We start from the raw sequence: 26572 nt of genomic DNA on the forward strand, positions 1-26572 counted from the left end.
ATGTGTAGGCCCATATCAGAAAATTGAGAAAAAAATCAGTTTGTGCTATTTTATCCAGCCATGGAGGAAAAGTGTGTCATTTAATCAAACAAAAAGAAAAATGTGCTATTTTATTAAGGTGCAAGGAAAGACGTGCTATTTTATCAAATTGCCATGATCGGAGGCGATCGCGTTCTATGGGCGCCCATGCTGATCGTATCGAGGGCAAGGGTGTCCGCCTCCGGCTCCAACACAGCTAATTTTGTATTTGCTTCTCAAAAAAAACTAATTTTGTATTTGCTTCAGTCTATTATATGTCCAATATCTTTTTTCCAAAAAAAAAAGAATATGGCCAAACTCACATTTGTATGTAGGCACATATAACACCACGTACATGCTCGTCCGGCCCACAAAATTTAGTACGCGTAGTGGCTGCATTTGTACGTAGGCATCATGATAAAATAAAAGAACCGTTTCAAAAAGAGAGGATAAATAAGCATCATGTCAGAAGTTCAGGTGTATAACTGATATGCTGAACTTTAAACTATCCATTTTTAAATACTAGTATATATATACAACCTCACTCATATATACAGATATAGTGCGCACACAGAATCAATAATTCTAAGTTATCTTGCATATATATGCAGCATAATAATGACTTCTTAGGACAAAACTAAAATGGCATACTCCCTCCGATCCATACTAAATCAGCGACAATTAATATGGATCAGAAGGGTAGTATATTTTACAAGGGAGGGATGGCACCAATAAATTATAGAACAGGCCATCCGCATCTGTCCTACAGCATGAAGGTGCTCATCGGATTAGCAAAGTAGCGCCGCCTTGCAGACCTCGAGCGTTCTTCATAGTGACCTTGCTTCAAAAGACCCTGCAGCATGATGGGAGCACTAGGCACATCTTCATCAAACACCCCAACATGAACATATAGGTGTTTGTCAATTGTCAGCTTCCCCAGCAAGGTCCTGCATGTCTGCACATGGACAGGGTGAAATAGTTACTAACATTTGAATATCGAATGTATAGTACAAACATGATATAATGTAGCCAACATACATACCTGAGGATTCAGTACATCCATCCGACGGATTACGTCCTCCTGATACACGACACAGCAGAGCAGAGCAACTTTTAATTCAACAATATTGACAAATATAGGTAAAATCATAACTCCATATGGAAATGCAAACATCTTTCAGTAACTGATAATATTCAGAACAACTGTCTGATGGATTTAGAAAACCTTAAATATGAGTGCTTTAAGCGGTATCATGATATGAAGTTTAGAGTTGCAACACCCATAAATAAAATCTTACTACAAGGTTACCTATTTTGAAAGTCAATACAAGCGTGCTTTCTTCATAACATTAATACGACTGACCCAGCAACTCACAAATCCAATTGCATGTATAGAACTTCCCATCACAAAATAAGCAGGTCTAAATAATAAAAATTAACACACTCACCTCCGAAATTCCTGGATATTGCATGACATATCCAATAATACGACGGCTTAAACCTTCATAGACAGTGCTATTCATGCTGCCATCGCCATTTATCCACGGTAATATTGGATGATAAATACGACTTCTGCAAACATGACAGCAAGTAGATGGCCTTTCATCATCTCCAGGACTTTCACTCTGCAAATGAGAGCTTGACTTCCTTTCAACATCAACAACTGTGACAGTGTGCCCCTCGCCAAGCTTCCTTACAGTTCCATGCAAATTAAGAGGCATCGTCGAGTGCTTCTCTTTCAGTATATTTCTGGTGTCTCCAGTTGATGCCATTTCAGAACCTGGAGCTCGCGAACAGCTGCAATGGCTGTACTCGGCGAGTGTGGTTATATGATACTTTGGCTTATGTAATGAGTCAACAATCTGCACACCATCATATGCATTGACCTGCATTGACCAAATTCAGACTCCTATATGTTAATTGATGTGGAAATAAAAAATGCAATCTTCAGAATACTTGATTTTCTACAACTTCTACACAATTTTGGTCAATTTTTTACAATCTTATCCTTCCTTAATTGCATCACTAAGTTCCTCCACCATATGCATGCCTTAGAGAGGACAAATTGAGGGTCAGATGGCATTTTATTTACCTTCTTAGTTCTTGTGGCCAACTCTAAAACAAGTATTGTGAAGCAGAGGAGTACATATTTAACAATGTTGATGCCAATTTTAAGTGTACAATACTCAATATAGAAAGAAAGGAATATCACTATCTATCTGTTGAATTTATGCAGAACTAGAGAAAAGAAAAATAAAAGAAAGAAAGTAAAACAACAGAAGTAAATTTTAATCAATCCATCGATAGACAGTGATAAATAATAAAAACAGGCACACCAATCTACTATATACATATCCACAGATCTACCTTAATGGCCAGCTGAAATCTCTCAAGCATATCAACAACCAAACTGATAGATTGCATGCCTGCATGCAGGGGATAAAACCAAATAAGTGAATCCTAGCAAAAAAAGATGTAGCTTTATGTAAGTTCTACAAAAACTACACCAGTTTTTATTCACAAGAATAAAGAGTACCTAGTGGATGCAGTGCCTGTGACATTTCCCTCAGATTAACTCCTTGTTCACCAGTTTGATGAATAATACAAAATGCATTTCTGAACAGGTCAGATGAAAGAACGATCGGTTCATTTTTATTACAACATAATGATGGTAACTGTTCGGCATATAATTTCATAGCATCCCAAGGCCATCCTCTATAAGAATTCTCCAAATGAAATGCAGACAATAAACAGCGACATGAATTCAGATCGTTTAAGTCTGGCAACATGTCACGGCTTTCTACCTGGGAATCAACATCCTTGCTGCCCATTTCCCTAGCTAAAGTAAACATAAGGCATTCTTTATGATGTAACACCTGCATGGGATTGTTTGTTTGAATCCTCTCTTGATTCAAAGCCACTTGGATACCAGGGAAACCTTTATCTCTGCGGCTATCTATATGGGGAAAAGGTTTGTGTCTCTTAGTCCTACTGCTTTCCAACTCTGTACCCTTGCGTTTGTAAGTACAGTCATCCAAATCACTGGTATCCTCGATTGAAGGACTGAAGCTGTTAGGTTCATCAGCCTCACCAACTCCTTCACTTGGCAAGGAAGGTGAAATGAGTAGCTCTCCTGACAACACAAGAGAAAAGATGTGAACAATTTCCCCGCATTGTGGATCTGGATGCAAATAAACTGTACTGTCCACAATATTCTTTTGCTGCCCTACAAACCATTTCAAAAATTCAGAAGCCTTTTTCCCTGAACCATATGGGAAGGGTGAATAAGAAGCATCAAAGAAGAATTTTCCAGAAAGGGTTACAGGTTTCATTCCATTTCCAGTAACCTGCAAAACAGGGGGTAGTATGTAGAAGTCAGAGACAGTAGTGCAGGAATGTAACCACACACATTTATACTTTGGCTTAACATAGTTCTAGCCATCCACATCAGAACCCAACATCGACATCCACCATAGGCAAGCTTACATTAGTGTGTCTAAGTTGTACAAAGCTAATCTCCTAGTTTGTGATACGACCACGTTTCAGATATATATTATGTTTAATCCTATGAAAGTGCAACCTAAATGTAGAAATAGGCCTCTCACGCAAAAAGAACAATCTTCTTTTTCAACTAACAAAACTCAACATGGCATGTAAGATACTAAGATATTAAATTTTAATGATGTTATCAATATATTTGATTTTTCAGATGCAGGTCCCAGCAAGGGGAGCTACTACAGATCAAAACATACAGAGCATAGTGAAGAAATAAATAAAAGAGATTTGATAAACTGATGGATAAATTACACATACTAACCAAGAAGTTCTTCCCTCTCAGAAAGGAAAGGGCAGTAAAAATTTCACTCTCTGAATAAAGCTGAAAGGTGGCTTTTAATGCAGCTTGTGCTTCTGAACCCGATAATGAACTGAGAAGAAACACCTTCAGGAGCTCTAATGCATTGGCAATTGCCAAGGATCTTTTATTAATTTCAGCATTGTTGAGTCTAATGTTGTTTTCATGAACACTACAGGGAATTGCCACGTTTTTACTTGGATGCATTGAATTGGAACATGTACACAATTCCACATTCTCTGGAGCTATAGTGCTTCTGCTGGTTGGACATTGCATAACCTGATTATTTGAAGGTGAAAAGTCAATATTAAATAGTATATATTGGCTGAGGAGAAATATAAAATTACTGACCGGTCATACCTGCTCAGTTCGAATTTCCTCAGCGACATCATCATTCCTCCTTTCATTCTCTGGACTAATCCGATTGGTCTGGCCCATGTTTCCTAGTCGAATGAATTCAAGGATTTCATCAAGTGCATTTCTTATTTCCGGATCATCGAAATTATCCCAATTGAATTGCTCAGAATCTGAATCTGCAGAATTCTCATAACCGGAATTTGATAATTCTTTCGCTTTTGATCTCTTATACCGTATTGAAAGAATGTTGCAGATTCGATTCACAGCTGTTCTTATGTTTGTTTTAGCTCTCAAAGTTGACATCCTTTTACAACATGCAGCTGGTAGAGCTGGAAGATCAGAAATAGAGTTCCAAGCTACACGGGATATTTTTGCTCCACGTCTTGTGCGGTATCTAGTGTATGCCATGAGCAATTTTCTGAAAATAATAAAAACAGATCAGGCCCCAGGCATCATGGAAAAATTCAAATCATTATTAAGTGTAACTGAATTCTGTTAATATATAAGAATATGGATGGTCAATCAAGGAATACCTGTCAGATTCGGATGTCCAAAAGAAAATTTTCTTTCCCATGCGTCTGGTGACCCCCTTGTCTTTATTTGTATGCAAGAAAGTACCAACAATGTTGTGTGTGGGAGTGCTGCCAGCTCGATGACGTTGTTCTGGTAGGCCAGTGGGTGATGGGGAGATTTTCTCTGTTATTTCTTCATCCAGAATAGACTTGACTAACCTCTGTGAGGATGATCCACTAGCTAAAACTTTTTGCTTAATAAACTTCATGGCAATCTCGTTAGCCGATCTTTTCCTTTTCTGAGAGGTTGATCTAGAATTAGATTTTTGTTGATGTTGTGTATCAGAAATGCCTGCCTGTCCATGAAGCTGTCTATTCTTGGAGGAAGCATAAAGCACCTACATCAGCAAAACAAATCCGTCCAGTGAGTGATTATTGAACAGCAACCATACAGATAGTATACAAAACTAAAAATACTGCTCAAACAAAAAATATTAAAACAACTCAGCCAAAAAATAATGAAAATGGGATGTTGTTCTTAATTACAAAAGAATGATGTAAGCAGACGTTATAAATAGCTCTTGTATTCTGTTATGGAAGTAACTTATTGTATTGCAAGGCCCATGGGGTAAATATATAGTACAAGACTTGAGGTGAAAGAAAGGAAATATAGCCTAATAAGGACTCCTAGACTAATTCTCTTTAACCCCCCCCCCCCCCCCCCCCCCCCCCCCCCCCCCCCCCTCCCCTTTCAAGCCTCTGCAATAGTATAGCATTTGAAGTGTAACACTAACGGGAGAAATGATAATCCAAAATCCACGACCAAGTCCCTCAGATCATCCAAATGAGAACCTTCACGCTAGCCCTGGCCCAGATGGGCTGGGGCCAGGCTTCTATCGCAGATTCTGGCACTCGGTTAAACACTCCGTCCTTCCCTTTTGTAATGATTTCACCAACCTGCAGGTCGATGTCGAACGCTTCAGCCAGGCTCACATGATCCTTCTGCCTAAGAATGATTCCGCCAGAAGTCCCGACGCTTTCCGCCTTATCTCTCTGCAAAACTGCCCCCCCTAAAGCTATTGCTAAGGCCATCACCATTAGGCTCAAACCCTTAACCGGTTTCATCTCTAGCAGAAATATCCCAGAAAACTTTATCTACGCCGCAGACATCCTTAGTGCCTGCCACATCAGAAAGGCCCCCACGATGATTTTCAAGCTCGACTTCTGAAAAGCTTTTTGACTCCATCTGCTGGGACTTCCTGCTGCTCATCCTCATGGCACGGGGTTTCCCATCTACATGGGTATCCTGGATCAGGACTCTCCTCATCTCCAGCAAAACTGCTATTCCTCTCAATGGTATCCCCGCCAACTGGATCTCTTGCAAGAACGGCCTTCGCCAGGGGGCCGCCACCCCCTACCTCTTTATCATTGTGAACGACCTGCTGCAGCGTATGATCCTGCAGGCTTTCAAACCAAATGATTTCTGCCACCTGATCTACCCTGACCGCGCTCCAACTGTTCTGCAATATGCTGATGACACTCTTATCATTGCTCAGGCCTCGGCCTCGGCCACCATGAATCTAAAATCCATCTTGGATGACTTCGCCTTGGCTACGGGCCTATCCATCAACTCCACAAAACAAATTTCCTTCCCATCCATACCACGCCGACGCTTGCTCAAAATACCGCACAAACATTTGGCCACGACCTTTCCCGCTTTCTCCAGATTTACCTGGGACTCCCCCTTGTCTCACACTCGCCTCCCCTCATCTGCCTTCGAACAGCTAGTACAACGCTTTCTAAAGTACCTCGCCGGATGGGCCGCCTGCCTGCTCTCTCGGGGTGGCCGCCTAACCCTAATCTCCGCCACACTTGACGCTCTTGCCACTCACTTCATGTCTGTCTTCAAACTCCCTAAGAAAATTATCAAACGTTTAGACACGATTCGCTAGTCCTCCTTTTGGGCTGCCTCGAAAACCTGCTCGGGCACCAAGTGTCTTATCCCTTGGACAAATGTTGCCTTCTCCTAAAATTTGCCTTCAAACTTCTTAAAAAACTAGACTTACCTTGCGCTAGATGGTTCCTTCAGCACTACTCGCTTAATTTTTCTCTTACACCCTGAAACCCCTCCTTCCTTTGGAAGATTGTTAAAAACCAGATCCAAAACCTTTTCTCAATTTCCTTTGTTTTAATAAACACTGGAACCTCCACCTACTTTTTGTTTGACTCTTGGCTCACCAACCCTAACCTTTTCTCCCACTCCACATACTCCTCCGTTTTAGTCTATGAGGTCGTGCATGATGGCCTACTTGCTACCCTGCGGAACCGCCTAACCCATGTTCCTTCTGCAGAGCTTGTTGTTCTTCTATCTTTGTTGCAGGATGTTGCTACCAGGGACGCTCCCATGACAGGTTCCTCACCCATGGCGTCCTGTTTTCCGCGAGGTGCGCCTACTCGCTACTCTCCTCCGCCGACGAGGTCGACATCCATGACGACAGGATTTGGAGTTCCCAAAGCACCAATCAAGGTCAAGATTTTTGGCAGGCTTCTCTTTCGGGGTCGACTAAATACCAAGGCGAACCTGCAACACTAAACCATTGCTTCTGACTCTTCCTGCCCGAGGTGTGCCCACCATTTCAAGGATGCCTCTCACCTGGCCATCTCTAGAGGGGAGGCGGCGGCGGGTGTCGATCTGGAGGTGGCGACCTTGAGGAGGAAGACCTACAGGTGGCTGTCTATGTTGGCCGAACAAGGACGAATCGACCAAATCGATCCAATCGGGAATAGATGGATGCGGACCTTCGTGCTTTCCTGGGAGAAGGGAATGAGGCAACGACAGGGATATAATCTGGAGGTGACTACGAGCTATCGCTCGGATAGGGACCAAAAAAAGGTAGATCGAGATTGGATGAGCATGAGTTGCGCTTGTGAAAGAGAAACTTATGGCTCTAATACCAAGTTACAGAAGCAACTTAATGTATTGTAAGGCCTATGGGGCAAATACATAGTATGAAAGACTTGAGGTATAAGAAAGGAAAAGGACTACTAGAACAATACTAATACGCCTTAACATATTCATATGAGGGCTCTGAGGCCGTATTAGTGTGGCAGAACAATAAGGGTAAGCCTGGAAACGTAAAGTGACAATTCAATATCCCAACAGTAATCATAATGCAGTGATGTACATAGGTGGATCGCCAGATGGGATTCACACAAGGCGGTTTACCCAGGTTCGGACCCTCATGGTGGAGGTAACACCCTACTCCTGCTTTCGTGTATAGTATATGACCAGCCTCATATGAGAGCTTGGATTTGAGTATAATAGTGAGATCGCAAGGATCGTGTAGGTAAGATAGAGTCATTGAAAGAGGACCATAGCCATGCCTTACATATGGGGATAGGGCTAGGGTTCCTGGTTGGTTACGATCTAGCAGGATACTACTAGAACTCTGGGACGATAGTCTTTTCGTCAAGTTGGTGATACACCCCTAGTGTACGTCGTCCGCTGGGTGGGCCGAGTCCCGGCCTGCTCGTACACCCAAGGCCATGGCACCACCAGCAACCCCCGAATCCGAACTGAGCGCGCCTTCTTGGATTACATAGTGAGGTCTTGATGGACTCCTGGAACTGCTGGAAAAAAATTAGACCTAGTAGCATTCACCTGAAGGGAAGGAACAATGGGATCAGTTGGGTGTGGGCACCCAAAGGTGGGGCCAGCAACGTGCACGTAGGACATGCTCGGCAGCCAAATCCTTTGCCTTGTCGTAGTTGTACCAAGGGCCGGCCCATAATGAGCCGACCGCTCTATGCAACAAAGAGCGCCCGGCCTGGTCAAGCTTGGCCAAGGCCACACAGGAAGAGTGAAGCGCCGCAAATCCTTAATGAGGCCATCACTGATGTCATGATTGGCCGGGGTCAGGTCCAGTTCAACTGTCGCCGAGGAAAAGATGGCTGAATCCATAGGCTCGGGTCATCATAGCTCAAAAGGGGACGCAAAGTGGCACGAGCCCCGGGTAGCCCATGTTCCATCACCTGGCACATTAAATGTGCGTAGACGACACAATGGGTGTATGGAGAAGAAGCGGGAAACAAAGAAGAAAAGGAGGCTTGCACTGTTGTTGTTGGCTATTGCTTTGGTGTCAGCTGTTGCATTCGTTGTTGTTGCTACTGATTGGAGAGGGGAAATTGGAGCAGGTGGTGCAGCTAGGAGCAAAAGAGGTCTAGGCTATCATGGGAAGCGAGGGCGCAGCTGCTGCGTCAAGGCGCGTGAAGGCAACTGCGGGTTGTGGTCGCATCGAGGGGGAGTCAGTGCAGCTGGGAGAAGACCATGATCTGAAGAGGACGCATGTGCCGGGCGATTATGAGATGCGCGAGGTAGAGGACACGACGACGAATGGCATTGGTTTGCTATGCACATGTGCAGCAAGTATGTCGCACCAAGCGTGTGCTTTGTTGCTTTCCCTTGGCGAAGTGATCCAAGTAGAGGATACCAGTGAGAACGAATAGCATGATAGCGAGGAGGGTACTAGTCTTTGAAAGTTGGCTCATTTTATCTATACAAATGAGGACAACACTGAAAAGGCCAAAAGGAATCACAGCGAAAAACTTCAGATAAGTTGTTTTACCAGCAACTTGGCTCTCCTCTCACGACTGCGTCGCCCCCCCCCCCCCGGGCGACCGGCCACGCGACCTCTCTCATCCTTCCAGGCCCTCCCTCCCTCCCTCCTTCCTTCCCGCCGCCGGCGCCGGCGCCCACGGCCGGCTTGGCCCCGAGGCTGCTGGTGGCGGCGGCCTCCCTGCCCTTCCCCTCCCGGTCGCTCTTCGTAGCGGGCGGAGCTGCACCGGGGGGTGCACTTAGGCGACGGCGGTCTGGCGTGGTGGCGGGGTTCTGTGGCGCGACACAAGCGAGCAGCTGGGTGGCGGCGGCGCCGTTGGTGGCGAGGCGGCGCGGTGGCGTGATCTGGCGTCGCCCGCTCAGCCCAGATCTGGGCCCTTCGGGCCCCATCTGGGCCTGGGCGGGCCGGCAGGGATGGTCTCCGGCATGGCTTCCGGGAGGCTGGGGAGACACGACGAGCGGCTGGGTGCTAGCGACACCGACGCCGGCCTGTTGCATCATGGCCGGCAGGGCTTAACGGGTCCGCTTCGGGCTTGGCTGGGCCAGGGGTGGCCCGGCATCCCCCGCTGCCGCGTCCGGACGGCGACCGCAACGGTGCTGGAGGCACGGGCCTCCCGCACGACGGCGGTGGAGGTGGTTCCCTCCCGCTCGGCTTCGTGGTTGCTGCTCCCGTCGTGGTGCACGTCTCTCCGGTCCTCTTTGCCTCGTGGTGGTGTTCGTAGTGAGGCGGCGTGGGTGGCGGCGCAACTGCGTTGGTGCATGGTGGTGGGCGGCGGTTTGGCGGGTAGGCTCCGTCCGGCTGGGCGGTTGGGTTTGGAGTGTGGGAGAAATCCCTGCCGGCTTCGGCCTCGATGTGGTGACACCTGCGGGTGCCACCATTCCTTCCTGGAGGGTGTTAGTGGTATCCATCCCACACCTCCCTCTGCATGCCGGGGGAAACCCTAGGACTCGTCCGAGCAGCAGCGTCGTCGGCGTCGCACCCCTTCTTGGAGGTGCTGCTTGGTGCGCGGCGGTTCGGAGCCTCGGCCTGTGGTGGTTTGTATCTGGTGGGCGCCGCGGTGGCGGGTCATCCGTGCTTTGCCGAGCTGCCTGGTTGGCATTTGTTTCTTCTTTTGCTTTTGGCTTGTTGTGCTGCTTGCCACAGCGATCTTTGTACTCGGTGTTGGTTGCTTTGGAATACAAAGCGGGGGGGGGGGGGGCCTTTTTCGGTAAAGGCCAAAATTGCTGCTCACAAAACTGATTCGGAGTGGGTTCTAGACTCTAGTGCTTCTAAACATGTTGCAAGTGACTTCAGGGAATCTGAGTCATATGATCAGCTCACTCCCTCTCAAAGTAACACTATGTACTGCTGACGGGACATGGTAGCCTATCAAGGGTATTTTGGGGCAATTCAATGTACACTTACTATTAAGTTATCTACAATCCTACATGTGCCAGCTTTCCCGGTCAATCTGTTGTTTATGAGTGCTTTGATTGACCAGGTGTGTTGCAGGGCAGTTGACAAAGGAATGTGCTTGATTGGGACTGGAATAAGGCGTAGGGGACTCTGGTGCATGGAACGTGATGGGCTTGGTCAGATGGGCAGCCCAATGTTTGCGGCAATTGTGTAAGAGAGTGGCGATGAAACATCACTTCGGGATGGGTGTATAAGTTGTTTCCTGATGTAATGCATGGAGTAGATAAGAACAAGCTGAAATGTGATGGGTGTGAGTTTGTGAAACACACGAGGACATCTTATGTGAGTAAGGGACTTAGAAGTATATCCCCATTCATGCTTGTTCACTCGGATGTGTGGACAAGTCCTGTGGTGTCGGTTAGTGGTGGAAAGTATTTTGTAACCTTTATTACTGCCAAGCACGTATGACATGGATCTATTTGATGTGTCACAAGGATGAAACTTTCCAATGTTTCAAGACTTTCCATGGTTATGTCAAAAATCACTTGAATGTTCAGGTACAAGTGATAAGAAGTGACAATGGTACTGAGTATGTGAACAAAGTGTTTGGGCTTTCTTATCAAAGCAAGGGATTTTGCACCAAACCTCATGTTCGAACACTCCTCAAAATGGAGTGGTAGAAAGGAAGAATCGATATATTCTGGAGGTTGCTGGATCATTGATGTTTACTATGAATGTGCTGGAATTCTTGTGGAGTGAAGTTGTGATGACTGACATACCTGATCAGTCGCAGAATACTGGGTATGAAGTCACCTTTTGAGTTACTTTTGGGAAAGAATGATTTTGTCAGGGATCACAAGCCAACTGCTAAAGGTGTATTCGCAGAGGCGAGGTGATTCACAAGCCAACTGCTAAAGGTGTATTGAGGCGAGGTGATAGTGTTGCATGTCAGGGGGAGCAACTAGATCAGCCACAGAAAGAACAACAATAGGGCAGTGCTCATGTGATTTCAATTCCCTCTGATGGGATCAGGCTGAACTCGCTACAGAACGGTTAATAGATGAGAAAATTGCTTTGAGGAGAATTACTCGAACAACAGCAGGGATACCAAAGAAACGGTATGGGTTCGATGCAAATGATATTGGAAATTATGTCTCCTATGAAGCATTATCTCCTACCTACAAAGCATTTGTTGATTCGCTTCAACTGGTGTCTCCTCCAACTGATCGGAAGGCAGCAAAAGCGGATCCAAAGTGGCGAGCATCTATGATAGAGGAGCTGGAAGCATTGAGTAAGAACAAGATATGGGTACTAACATCTCTTCCAACGGGAAAGAAGACAGTCAGTTGCAAGTGGGTATACACTATGAAGCGGAATGCAGAAGGAAAGATTGGAAGGTACAAAGCAAGGCTCGTGGCGAGGGGGTAGAGCATGACCTACGGCATTGACTATGATAAGACTTGCTCCAGTAACTATGATCTCCTGGGCAGCAAATTTCGGGTGGTCTTTACATCAACTTGATGTGAAGAATGCTTTCTTGCATGGGGCCTGCAGGAGGAGGTCAACATGAAGATCCCACCTAGCTTCTCTACTTCACAGAGTGCTGACAAGGTATGCAGGTTAAAGAAAGCTCTTTATATAGGTTAAAAAAAGCTTTTATAGTCTGAAACAGTCTCCAAGAGCATGCTTCGACGAGTTCAAACATGTTGTATGTAATATGGGTATGGGCACTGTAATGGTGATCATACACTGTTCTACAGACATGAAAAGGGGAAAAACACTATACTTCATGTATATGTGAATGATTTTATTATCATAGGGCAAAGAGGTGGCGGCTGGAAGAGTCTTTGGGTAAGGCCTTTAAAGTGAAAGATCTTGGCCGACTCAAATACTTCTTGGGGAAAGAGGTGGCCAGGTCTGAGGGATTGCGCTATCTCAGATGAAATATACTTTAGATCTCCTAAGCGATGTAGGAATGATAGGATGTCGGGCAGCATCAACTCCAATTGATCAAAACCACAAAGTGACAACTCACTCAGGAGAGCCAGTGAATAAGGAGAGATATCACAGATTAGTTGGGAGATTGTTGTACTTACATCATCCACACCCTAACATTGCCTTTGCAGTAAGTGTGCTAAGCAGATATATGTAAGGGGGTATATGCATGAACCTAAGAGTGGTCATACAGAATTCGGAGGTGCTTGAACGGAACTCTGAGAAGGGACTATTATTTTTTGAGTAACACATGCATCTCGTGGTTGATGGATATTGTGATGCGGATCAACTTCGGGATTTTGTGTCTTTGTTGGTGGGAACTTAGTATCATGCAGACGTAAGAATCCGATTGTTGTGTCTAGGTCGACTGCCGAGGCCAAATATAGAGCTATGGCTCAATGGCTAAGTGAGATGTTGTGGACCACAAATTTATTAAAAGAATTGAAGATATTGAAGACTAATTGTATGAATGTGCGGTATGATAACCAATCAGCAATCAACATATCACACAATCCAATGCAGCATGATAGAATCAAACTTGACGCTGGGATCATCCAGATTGAGCATGTGAATTCCCGGTAGCAGATTGCAGACTGCTTGACTAAAGGATTGGGAACTAAAAAATGCAATCTGGCGTGTGACAAGATGGGAATGATAGATATCTATCACCCCTCTAAAGGGAAGTGTTAGATGAGGGCCCAATGTATTGCTAAAGTGGCCCGAGCCCATTGTGACTGACCTAATAGAAGAGGACGGGGCAGTGGCAAGGAGCTCGACCAGAAGGGAGAGAGAGCCTCTCCCGCACTGAACAGCCACCTGACCTGTCGACAAGGTACGCCCCTCCTGTGCTCAACACATAACGATGACACTGGGAACATACTTGAGGTTCACTGCTGAAACATTAAGCATTCCCATATTTTGGGTTGAGGTTTTATTGATTCTTTAGCAGATTTCTGTTTACCCTTTTCTTAATATACTTTGCATGTGTCTTTGTTAATTTTTTATTTGATAGGTCAAGAAAAAACATTAGTACAGAAGTTGAATAGACATGGTAAAAAAAAGAGTAATCCATACGAATCTCCAAATGGAATACGAATCTCCAAATGGAAATGGGCGACCTTCAAACACATACCTGCTGCACAGAGAGATTCAAATCCTTTGCAATTATACAGCAAACTTTGTGAGGAAGTATCCCCTTCTCGTTTTCATTCATGAGACGAGTTTGTAATTCCAGACGTTGTTTGGTAGTCATTACTCTTACTGAACTCCATGACCGTACATGAGAAACCTACAAGGACAGTATCATATAAGAACTTCCACAGATGAAAATCGCAAGTTCACAGCTCAGGCCTGACAGATCTCAATAATCTTGCAAAATAGCCAATGCCAACCAATATTGCTCACAGTGGGTATAATTGTTGAGCGCATAAAAAATAGTAGGATTAACTACTGGAAAAAAGTTCAACAAACAATAACATGCTTGCAGCTGAAAATATATGTACTTAAAAGATACTACAAACAATAAATAGTGAATACCAGCAGTAGTCACGAATGGTATTCAAGATACATGCAACTAGCCAACTAAGATTGCAATGGCTATATTGAGCAGCAGCACTGCAGCAGACAATCATGAGTAAAACTGAAATAGTGAATACCAGCAGTAGTCACATATGGTATTGAAGTCATAGAGAGATGGCAATAGTCGAATACCACAATTATGAAATGATAAGGATGCAAGCCAGCTCGGCCCATCCAAATACAGCATGCACATTTTACCAGAGAGGATCTTATGTGATGGAATAGTTTACGACAAGAGAATGAAATGAAGGTTAGCGTAAAAAAAACACTGACCAGTTTAGCCAATAAAAAAACAGAGAATAATCATATACTCCCTCTGTTCCTAAATATAAGACCTTTTAGAGATTTCACTATGGACTACATACGGATGTATATAGACAAACTTTAGAGTGTAGATTCACTCATTTTGCTCCGTATGTAGTCTATAGTGGAATCTCTAAAAGGTCATATATTTAAGAACGGAGGGAGTAGTACACAATTATGAAAATGCAAAACTACATGTCTATAAATGCATAGCCGCAAAAGATCTTCAGGAGTAAGGGGTGAGCGTAGAACACACTACCTCAGGTACACAATTACCAGGGAAGGAACTTGGCTCAGCTGAACCAGCTGTTAGATAACAGTACTTTAATGTTTCCCAGTAAGCATCGACAGATTCCTGCTTTGAGAGCACAAAATCATGCCGAAATTTTGGACGATGGTTCATACTGACGTGTGATGACTGAACAATGCTTGGTGTTGGTTCTTCAATGTAAGGCCTGAGCTCCAGCGAATATGTAGGGATATCCCCTGATCGCACATCAGAATCCTCTACATGATTGCTTACAAGTTCAATCAACTAGCAAACACAAATAAACAAATGGTCACTATTGCGCTCGCCAGTCCAGATATCATGCAAGCTGACTTGCATTAAACATGAAGAGGAATTGCTATAACAAAAGAAACATCAGCCAAATGTCAACCCAATAAACCCAGCTTTGTGATGTTAGTTTTAAGAACACACTTAAAATTTGAGATTCTCGCAATACTAATTGAAAATAGAAAAGGCAAATATTACCTTGAGCCTATTTAAAATAGTTATTAAGCGTGAGAGGCGGCCCTTGGCATGAGTGCCCATGAGCTGACTGTATACGCCGATAGGAATCTCTGAAAGTGTTTTTCCACAACACTTAGTTACAGTGCTGCTGTCAATCTTTGCTGATCCCACAACTTGTAGAAAGAGTTCAAGAGGCATTTCTTTTATAGCTGCTGTGATTGAAAACTGACATGATTGATTAAGGTTCTTGTCATGCCCTTCTTTGGCACAATCAAGATTTGGCAAACCACTAACATATTCCCATAGAAATTTATGTAATAGCTTTGCCCGAATCATCTTTGCACCTATGAATCCATTGGCATGAATAGCTTCTGATATTGGTATTTTTTTAACTTTGGCTCTGCGTTGAACCTTCAATCCATGTATGGCAAGCGTATGCTTTTGCTTCAATTTAGCAGCTGCACCTGAACGCCTTTGAGAATCAAAATTCCTTAGTCTGTTCCTAATTTGATCCATGAGTTCCGGTGACATGACCTTGACAGAAGGATTCAGTATCACATCAATGGAACGACTGCCAGTGTAGTCTGTAACAAGAGGGGCATTAACTTTGATACGCTTTAGCTGAAGCTTATTCAAAGTGCGAATCAATGTCTTCCTGTCCATTATTTTTCCATTTTCCTTTTTCTCTAACCATTTACGTAACTCCACCATCAGTACAAAATTCTTTTTCTGCACAGGGAAACAGGAAGGTGCTACATAAGATGCGGACAGATATGCGAAGGGTGTACATACACAGGGAATGAATATGATACGCGCACACGCACAGATTGCTTCTCGCAATTCTGATTATAATAAAACTACAGATTATTCTCTTGCATCTGCACCAGTATGATAGGCTGTGCGTACCTCTATGTATCCTTCATTGGAGCAATAAAATTAAACAAAACTGTTAATCCAGTTTCACTCAAATGAAGAACATGAAACAGAGAACTAAACATCACTGCAACAAAGCTGTCACACTCAAGAAAATTGGAGTGTACTGTAAGGAAACATGCCTGGGGAATATAGAACCTACAATCTGGTCCTGCAGACCATTTTTAACCTAAAAAAAGATGAAAAAATAATAGTGTGTAACTGACCCTTAAATAAGTTATTTTGGATTATTAAAATCCCCAGAAATCATGTTATCATGTATAAATATCACATATAACTCTATTTTCATCATTGTATTGCAGATTCCTTGTGTCTGTCATCAAATCTTGACATATTAGCAGCCATAAAACTGGCCCAACCATGACACATGGACATACTAGGGGCATTGCCAACACCAACAGTAAAACAGTGAAGAGGGAGGCTATAGATGACGAAAGCAGAGATGACAGAACAAGACACCTGGCGCATCCCATGTGTTCATGGCTGCAGACGTGCCACAGTTTCATGAGACTCACAACCCATAGCAAGATGAGAAAAACTAACAGTATTTGTATAGGAAATAACTTATAGGGATGTCAAATGACCCATAAAAAGCTTGTCTAACAGATTTATGTTTCAAATGATTGGTGCTGAAAGTGAATAAGCGACCGGAGTCCTGTATAGAGAGTACAAATTGCACAAAGTAACACTTACAAAGTATGTAAAGTGCTCCTATAAAGTGGAGGAATTTCTAGACAGCCTTACCCTTGCATAACAATTCTGCAAGGAGGCTGGTTCGAACCAAGGACCTCCAGGCCACAAGTGGAGAGACTCTACCACTGCGCCAGGCCCGCCCTTCAGGAAAGCGCAAATATCACCGACATTTATATAAGTGCATCAAACGCATGCATGGACAATGCAATTAGAAGTATCCGTAACAGGCACAGGCAAATCCATGATCCTATAAAGTTTATCAACCAATAGCAAACTTTCGAGTAAATATCATAAGACAAATCAAGCTCATAGAAAGTCAAGGACATATAGAAAAAGAACGATTTCCAACAGATCAGTAACGATGGCAGATGGTTCATACAAAAAGATTAATTAACAAATACTCAGCAGCCAACCTTTAATATGTGAAGAATCCTTTTCTGTCTCCCATCATCAGAAGTTGACAAGGGCCAGCGACGCCTCTTGCTCTGAAAGGCAACTTCATGTAGAAGAAAAATAAAAATAGGATCACTTCAACTAAGCATAGCAGTACTCTTTTTCTTTGTAAGCAAATACAGTACTGGATAGCCCTACTCTGCTACGTATACATTTATTATATAAAGAAAGGAATAAACAGCCTGTGCAAGGGGAAAAAGGATAAAAAACAAAAGAAACAAAAGTTTATAAGTCGCTGCAACTAAACCTATATTTTCATTCCCAATAACTGTGTTGGTGAAAAAACTAAAGAGTCTAAATACGTAAAAGAAGTCACGTAAATTCACAATTGAAATTACTTTTGTTCATAACAACAACAACTAAGCCTTTAGTCCCAAACAAATTGGGGTAGGCTAGAGCTGAAACACATAAGATCTCGAAACGAACTCATGGTTCTAGCACATGGATAGCTAACTTGCACGCACCCCTGTTCATGGCTAGCTTTGGCCTCTCTTTACGGACTCCTCTCGTGTCCAGTTTGGTCTACCCTGACCTCTCTTGATATTATCAGCATGCTTTAGCCGACCGTTCATACGATCATTGCATCAAATTATTGAAGAAATTATAAGAGTTAACTGCTAAAGTTACAGTTTCATAGACTCTGCAAGTCAAACCACGCATTGCCGGAACCAATAAAGGAACCACATACAGATAAATAAAACTTCAGAGATAAATCAAAACAAGTAAACAAAATCAAGCAGAGCAGTATGTTGGACAATAATAATTGGAAGAAATATTACATCTGACATGCCTATAAAAGACTTGTTTTTAGCTATCATCTGCCGTGCGCCCCCTCAACAGAATGTGCAGGGTTTCAAAATAGATCATACTACCTGATTGCATAGTTGAATTATGAAGCCATTTGGTTCTATGGGTGCTCAAAAGTCAAGGCCAAATTAAGTCAAGTTTCAGGCAGCACAAATACCACAAGCTCTTACAGCAGCATGGCAATTCCCAAAGAGGTATTGAGCACAGCTTTTACAGAAAAGTATAGGAATTCACAGGAATTAAGATTGCCGTACCTTGTTCAACTTGAGAAACTCCAACAGAAGCTTCATGGTTATTCGGGAGATGATGTACAAGTACGACTGCTTTTTCACAACAATCTTCTTCAAACAAGAGTTTGTCATCAACAAATGAATCACCCTGTGGGCTAAGAGAATCTGATTCTTTAGATGGAATAGAAAGCCACAAATCGGGGCGATGATCATGATCATCTAGCGCATCACAATTCTGCAAAGCAGCATTTGCTTTGTGCAGTGAGAAGTTTTCTGAAGTCCAAAATCAGTATTGTGTTGTTTTATCTATGACTTCACCCTGCGAAGCCAAATTGAATTTTTTAACCATTGAAGACACTCGTCTACCAAGCTCTTTTGGATTGCTGTGCTTGCCCCCAAGACGTCTGCCAAGCTGGTTGGAAGTGTAATGAGAACATGAGTTACTAATTTCAACAAATAAAGAAAACTAACAACATGAGATAAACAATATTCCTTATTACACTAGCAACTTGTGCATGGTTTGCGAGTTGCAATGGATCTTAAATAAATACACTGTAAGTCACAGAAGCTCAAATAAAAAATAATTCTCCTCAGGTTGAAAAAAAGGATGCATAGTACAGAAAACATAAATCAAATTTATATAATAACTATCTTCATGCCAGAGAATTTTGTTCCATTTTTTTTACAGATTAGAGTCAAGAATGGTAATGCAATCGCAAGAATTTCATGTCTTTATCTTATTTAAGTTGACCAGTCAATAAATTCAAACGTATTAATGCCATTGAAGCTAAAAAAAAGTAATTGTGATGCTAGAAATGAGCCAGGTACAGCCCAGAAGGAAGGATGGGATGCAAATATGCCAGTGAGACACCTGCTTACATGAAACGATATCAAAAATTCTGCCAGAAACGATTCAGACTAGAAAATTAGTTTTTCTTTCTTTTGAGTCTTTACCTCTGTGTTTCAGACACAAAACACACTTGCACACTATACAACCCACGTGTCTCAAAAGGCCGATGGCCACAGCAGTGTCATTGTGGCTCATACATAGTAAGGCTTGAGAACTATTTCTGGAATTTAAACCCTGGTGAGATGCCCAAGTCATCCCTGGCGATGGTGTTGGTGTTTGTGTTGGTGCTGGTGTGCTGTATGCTGAGCTTTTGTGGATGGAAACATGTACACAAGTGTGTCACTTCTAGAATCTTTAAAAACAATTACATCATAAACAACTGCACATGTGTATATGTAAAAACTACGCGGCTGTGTTGCATGAAGATAGTTATTGTATAAAGCAGGTGCAGAGAGCCAGAGACAAGGACACTAATGGTGCGTCGACAAGGGAGTTGTGTTAGATAGGACAAGGAAGACGAGGGAGCCCTGGTGTGCTGTGGCCATCGTTAAGCCCCCAACCCTTGAAGAACAACCGCTGTGACACTATGGAGAGGAACTTGCGCTTGGATTGCTGCATGCCATGGTGAGGTCCTACTCCGACTCCAGGTACCAGTTCACGGAGTTGCCTTGGCAGCCCCTGCTCTGGCACAAGATCTGCCTGCTCCGCTCTGCTCCAGGCTAAGTAGAGCAAGCAGATGAGTTCGATGGGGTTGACTACTTCTTCATGACTATTGATGGCAATTCGTTAGCAACGATAGGCCAATAAGGAAATACTGTGGAACCTGCCTAACTTAATTACCTTACAGGCAGGTTGGTTTTTTTTATAAAAACCAGTAGAAACCATGGACAAACAGGGCTAACCTACACTACAAAGATACACAACCGTGGCAGTCCACATGACGCCTTAACCACTATGCACAATTGATGTTGCACCCTCAACCTACCGCCACACCCAGTCGTCGCTGCTGCTATAGTGTGAGACTGATCACAGCCACTGAACCTGTAGAAAAGGACCTCACATGGCAACAAGGACGACCTATGATCCGGTGGTGGCAGCTAGGACTGACAAACCACTATTTGTGCAAGGGAGATAGAAGTTGGTAAGTGTTTATTTATTTCTTCGGAAGGTATTATTTTCAGTTTTGTCGGATAGTTTTATGGAGATAAAATGGAGAGGATTAAGATTACTGCTGTCCTGCAGGTTGCTAAATTAAATAACCAGCTGTGGAAAAACCTATATCTTTTAAAACAAGTATAATATTTTCTAGCTGGTTGCAAACAGCTACGATAAGGTGAAGAATATGCATAACTGAAGTGAAGCTCTGAAAACAAGAAACATGAAGGCGCTCTTGATATTATGACTTAAGTTAGCATGCCATTTCAAAAAGAACATTACACACCACAATTCCCTGCTGAAAGTTTCAGAGAGGTACCTCAACAAGAGTTGCACCTTTTGGCCCTTGGGCATGGATCATATCGTATATGCAGTTGTCTAATGGAAGCTCCATAAGTTGATCCGTTGCAAGGCATTTCATGCCAAGTTTGTAGTTTAAGGCTGTACTTTTTGGCTTAAACTCATCTGGACTAAATTTCTTCAGAAGGCGCAAGCAGCCAACAACCTGGAAAAAGGAATGATTTACACAGCTTGTAGGTTGCACAAAGAATGCAACTGCGTAAATGATTGAAGCTCAAACGGTGCACTGCAGACTGAATTAATGGTGTCACTACATGCCCGACAGATTTTGTTAGCCCTTTCATAGCAGTTTCAAAAGAAGCTATTGCATACGTAGTTGCAGTCCCCAAATAGGTCAGATTATTGAATGGAACTGCTACAATCCTTGAGATAACGTGTGGGCATACTACCCATGGTTTCTCTTTTTTACTTCAATGCGAGTAATTTGTCAATTTATGCTTTTCTATCGCATGGAAATCTCTAGTCTGGCCTTTCCCGTCTTTACATTAGACTGTTTTATCTGGACTCTCGGGTCTCAGTTCTGTCAACTTACACTCTGCTTCAGATTAGTATAGTGGAAAACAGAACTGTGGCCATATCATCTTTGTGAAAAAGAAAATCACCAGCGTACTGAATCATCATTATGGTACAGTAAATCAGTAACTGGCGTTTATAAAAAAAACTAGACCAACAGGGGAGGAGCCCTGCAGATTTTTAATTACAAAAGAAAAGTGTGACACCCGCGTTCGAACCCACGAATTAAATCTCGCTCACAGGGTTCAAACCTGTGCCAGCTGGGATGCACAGTTGCGCTCCAACCACTGGGCTCTTAGCCCATCCACAGTAACTAGCATTTATGAAGGATAAAAAAATTAAATTCCTGAATTATTTTTATTAATAAAGGTTATTATGTCAATTTCTTGAATTTCCATCCTCAACAAGAAGCACCATGAACCAGAAGAATTAAGCCGAAAACCGTTAGGAAATGGTATGAGATAATAACACCAAATGATCAGAGAACAAAGGGGCAAGGTCAAACATCACCTTATCGTCAACTTTGGCACTGATTTTTTCAACAAGCTGTGCATCTAAAAGCCTACACAGTACCTAAGAAAAGGTTGTCTCAGTAGAATCCAGGAGTACAGAGAACATATGCAACAAGTGATTCCACGAATACCTACATTTCTCCATGCCCTGTGCCCACGTGGCTTGCTGTAACCAAGATCCTTTTTTATATCTGAAATAGCAAGAACCTATACATGTATGGAAAATAGTTGCACAAAGTTAGACAACTGAAAGAAAGTAACACACAAGCAAAAGGAAGAGAACAGCCGACCTTTCCACTGGCTTCTTCAAGTTTGTCACATATGGCTTTCATGGCTGGAAGATGATCGTGAATAGAAACATGGCTCTTGTGGTCTACACCGAGGGTCTCATCTTCTTGTAAAGCGTCTACGTTTGTAATCTCTGTTCTTTGATGCGAGTTCATATTCAATCCTTTGGCATATCTTGAGAGATACAGTAAGTTGGTACTGCCGACAAGACTTTTCCCTGAATCATCTTCGCTCTCACCCCCAATGCCATTAGACTTTACGATCGCTTGTTTTCCAGCAATTAACCCCTGCGACTGAAGGGTCTTGACAACGAAGTAGAACTTGTTTGGTTCTATGTGGAACCTCTTCGACAGAGTCCTTTGAGCGACACCGGAAGTCCTGTGACAAATACAAGTTATTAACTAACCAGTAGACTATATAGTACTAGTGTGCACAAAAATAGAATGAGCATAGGCAGGGTGTGAGTAAACACACGTTGGCATGCCATATTGATTCCCACATGGCCTGCACATGGTGTGAGTAAAGCTTAAGCTTCCTAAACCAGTAGGAATGAGTCAATGTGGGCCTGAAACATCAAGCTCAACTTCTCCTTTGAGTAAATTACAAGAGAACCATGTGGCATGTATAATTACTTAATTAACTAACTGAGTCAATCAATATAGTATAGTAGTACTAGATTTCCAAATTCCCACCTGCTTGCTGCGACATGCTCCAGCGTCTTCCTCTGGTTGTCGCTGAGCTTGGAACTGGAGCACCGGTGGTCGTAGATCCCGAGGAAGTTGTCCCCCAAAGCCGGGCTGGCGACCAGCCGGGCGCCGCGCCGCTCGGCCGCCTCCACGTCCTTCTCCGGGGAGGGGACGAGCGCCCCCTCCTCGCCCTCCATGAGGCTGATGACGGGGAGCGCGACGAGGCGGGCGAAGAGGACGCGCCTGACGGGCAGGCCGGGCGGGAGGCCGGCCGCCCGGAACGCGCCGGAGAGCGCGGCCCAGAGGTCGGCCACCGGGAGGCCCAGGGAGAGGCGGGCGCAGACCTCCTCCACCGCCGCCGAGACGAGCGCATCCATTGCCCGCGAATCGAACGCAGAGCGGAACGGGGCCCTTAGTCGTCGGCGACGGGCGGACTAGCAGCCGGAGAGGGGGAAGGGTAGAGACTGCATTGCCTGGCGGGAGAAGGAACCGGAGTGCGCGGCCGGCGGTGGACGTGGCGACTGGCGGCGGCGGTGGCTTGCCCTTGTGAGGTTTTTTTTTTCTCCTTATTTTTGGATGAGACGGGGGTGTTGTGTTTGGTTGCTTCTTTTTTTTAGGGTATTATTCCCGGCCAGACTAGGATTTGGCCCGGCCCGGCGTAGCTGAAGACATTGTTGGTTTGTTGCATCCGGAGACATTTTGGTTTGTTGCAGACGTCACTCCTACCTTTGCAGGTTGCGACAATTGGTGCACTGCATGTACAGTGCGTCATTTATCGCAATATGAGTTTTTTTTAGATTTTTTATTTAGAAGTTTTATCTCTTTAAACCATGCGTTCAAACCAGGAATCATTTTCCGCATTGGATTCTTGTGTCGAGATCTTCGAAACTAGATCTCATGTTAATAGGTTTTAATAAAAATAAAAAAACAGAGAGATAATAAAATGAGTCGGAAGCATGGTTTTATTTCCTTAACACATGTCTACTCTTTTAGTATATAATATACATTTGTAGTTTACATGTGAAACATTTTATTTGATACACATTGAATTTCTTTAAACACATGATGTATATATTTATTTTAATACATGGTCTGAACACTTTTTCGAATTTATAGTCAAAAAAATTAAATGCGCATTGAAGATTTTTTTAATGCCAATAATGTTCTCTCTAAAATTTTGTGACATTTTTTTAACATTGTATAAATGCACTTTTAAAAATTCCATGTACTCCCTCAATCCCATAATATAAGAGCGTTTCTGACGCTACACTAGTGTCAAAAACGTTCTTATATTATGGGACAGAGGGAGTACATTTTTTGGAAACATGTGAATATTTCTTTAAATGTGACATGCATTTTTTATTGGCAATAAAAAAATTAACCTACACGTATATTTTTATAACATTGTATAAAATAAAATTGTGTACACTTTGAACATTTTTTTCAAATGCATGACTAACAAGTTCTTTTAAACATATGTTTTGATGTCAGCTTTTTTCCATACACATTCTGCATTTGCGCATATACACAAGGAACATTTTTTTATATACAAGTTTACAATATTTCAAATTTATGATTAATATTTTTGAAAGCTTATACTTTTTCGTACACATTTTCTAATTTTTATACATTGTGTGCAATTTTATACACACAGTTAACCTTTTCAAATACATGATTACTTAAAACATATAGTTTTTGATATCTACTTTTTCCATACACATTGTACTTTCTATATACATCAAAAACTTTTTTCACATACACGTTTAACATTTTCCAAATACATGATTAATATTCTTTTCATATAGTTTTGATGTCTACTTTTTTTACGTACACATTGTACAATTTTCATATACATTAGAAACATTTAACATTTTTCAAGTACACGATTGACATTTCTCAAATTTGTATGCACAGTGATATTTGTAATAGAGATCTTTGGGATATTTCAAAAGACAAGCAAAAGTTAAAAAAAAGAACAAAAAATGAAAGCAAAATGTAACAAGAAGGATGAAAAAAAGAGGGTTGAAGGCAAGTGTCTCCAAGACGGTGCCCTTCTCGGGTCGGATCGAGTCCCGCCATATACTTGCCACCTCCTTTAGGCATTATAAGGGTGGATGGTGCGTCGACAAAAGAAGCTCGATGGAAGTTGCAGTTCTTCGAAGGTGACCGGCGTCGGTTGAGACGCGGCGAGGTTTTTCTATTTTCAACAGTCTCTTTTGTGTAGTACTCCCTCCGTTCCTTTATCTAAGGTGTATTATTTTCGGCACAGGGACCAAGGCACGAAATTATAGACGTGTTAGGAGAAAATTACCCTTGGCAAATTTATTGGTTAGTGGCAAGTGGATCATTTAGTCCAGGAAAGTAAAAAAAAGATACATGCAATCGACATAGAGATAATTTCCTTCTTTTGCTACAAGGAGAGATATAGTCAATCAGGAGAGAGATACTTTTCATTTTCTAGAGGGCTAACAAGGGAATTATGAGGAATGAGGAGAAATGCACCTTGCATTTTGAAATTTTATGAAAAAACAAATACACCTTATATAAAGGAACGGAGAGAGTAGTTGTTTTGTCATGGATGGTTGTGTTTAGACTAGCCGGGTGTGAAGTTCCTGTTACGCTCATTGTTCGCAGCGAGTTGTAGCCGTCTTTGTACTTGTAATTCTCTCTTCTATAAAGGCTATGGTATACAATTTGCGTACTCTAAAAAATATTGTAGCAAGGAATGAGCACGCACATCATACGTTGGAGACAACGCTCGTCTCGTCTTGTGCTAGATTAAACATATTGCACAGCGGTGTGCGTGCTCTAGTTTTGGACTACCTGCGTTGCCTAGCCTGCAGTGCGAGCCGGGCGTTGAGATTTGGTCCCCTTGTGCATGCATGCATGGTTGCTCCTCAGCGCTGCACGTTGGGTGTGGCAATGTATGGTGTGATGACCGGCCGTCTGGACGACCCCATACCGTACGGACACATCCGTCAAGATCGTAGACCTTGCACTCCATAATCTCGCGGGCACGCACGTCAACATCCAAGAGGTGCTCCCAATCCCGCCTCCATGAGCTTAACGGGTTCCGCCGGCAGCCATAACACTCAGCTCCGGTCGCCGCCGTGACCCGTGATCATGGTCCACCCAGCTGTTTAAGTGGACGTGCACCGGTCCACGTACGCCATTTTAGTGGGCGGCATGCGTGGGATAAGTGGTGTCCTGCCACCGCCACTCACACCCTGAGCGGCATGGTGTGCACAGTGGATTAATGGCTCGTCCAAATTAAGCTTGAGCGTCTGTCTAGCTTAAGCTGTAATCTCTCAGCTAGCGCACGCACCACAATCGAATCAGAGAAAGGAGCTGAGGAGATCGTTGAGATTAGAGAAAGAGTATTTACCTCCTTGCCTTGATCGATTGTCTGCCACCGTGCTGTTGCTTGATTTGATTTGATTGATGGCCACCATCCACATCACATTGCGTCTGTCTGAATCGCGTTCCCGGGCCTCCCACTCGATCGGCATCCTCTTTTATCTCTCTCGTCCCACGCCTTCCTCCCCGCTACGGAAATCACCCTCCCATCTAATCAGATTCTGCCAGGTAATCACGGCATCTCCAAAATCGGTCCCTAGAAACGCAGCCGTGCCCAAAAGACTGCCAGTCATTTGGGGGCAAGACAACATCTCCAACAACAATGGTGCCAAAAATTTATAGGATCTTGCCTGAATTTTTTTTATCTATCTATTT

General features: G+C 43.2%; 1 protein-coding gene across 6 annotated transcripts; it reads right to left on the reverse strand.

The window, feature by feature from the left end:
• Positions 1–490: 490 nt before the first annotated feature.
• LOC125531479 lies at positions 491–23483 on the reverse strand. 6 transcript variants are annotated; one of them, XM_048695888.1, is made up of 14 exons: positions 18501–18770; positions 17400–17482; positions 17038–17233; positions 15382–16089; positions 14887–15162; positions 13879–14034; positions 4762–5138; positions 4232–4646; positions 3836–4150; positions 2555–3365; positions 2386–2444; positions 1467–1904; positions 1061–1099; positions 491–973 (listed from the first exon to the last, which is right to left on the reverse strand). In XM_048695888.1, the coding sequence occupies exons 4-14, from the start codon at positions 16069–16071 to the stop codon at positions 782–784; spliced, it is 3768 nt and encodes a 1255-aa protein (XP_048551845.1). In that variant the 5' UTR covers positions 16072–16089; positions 17038–17233; positions 17400–17482; positions 18501–18770; the 3' UTR covers positions 491–781. The 6 variants fall into 6 exon arrangements, 5 of the variants coding, with proteins under 5 accessions (XP_048551845.1, XP_048551837.1, XP_048551832.1 ...); XM_048695880.1 differs by lacking the exon at positions 17038–17233; XM_048695875.1 differs by lacking the exon at positions 17038–17233 and having other exon boundaries at positions 17400–17471; positions 18501–18754.
• Positions 23484–26572: the final 3089 nt, after the last annotated feature.

The sequence above is a fragment of the Triticum urartu genome, chromosome 1 (assembly GCF_003073215.2).
Source record: "Triticum urartu cultivar G1812 chromosome 1, Tu2.1, whole genome shotgun sequence".
NCBI lineage: Eukaryota > Viridiplantae > Streptophyta > Magnoliopsida > Poales > Poaceae > Triticum > Triticum urartu.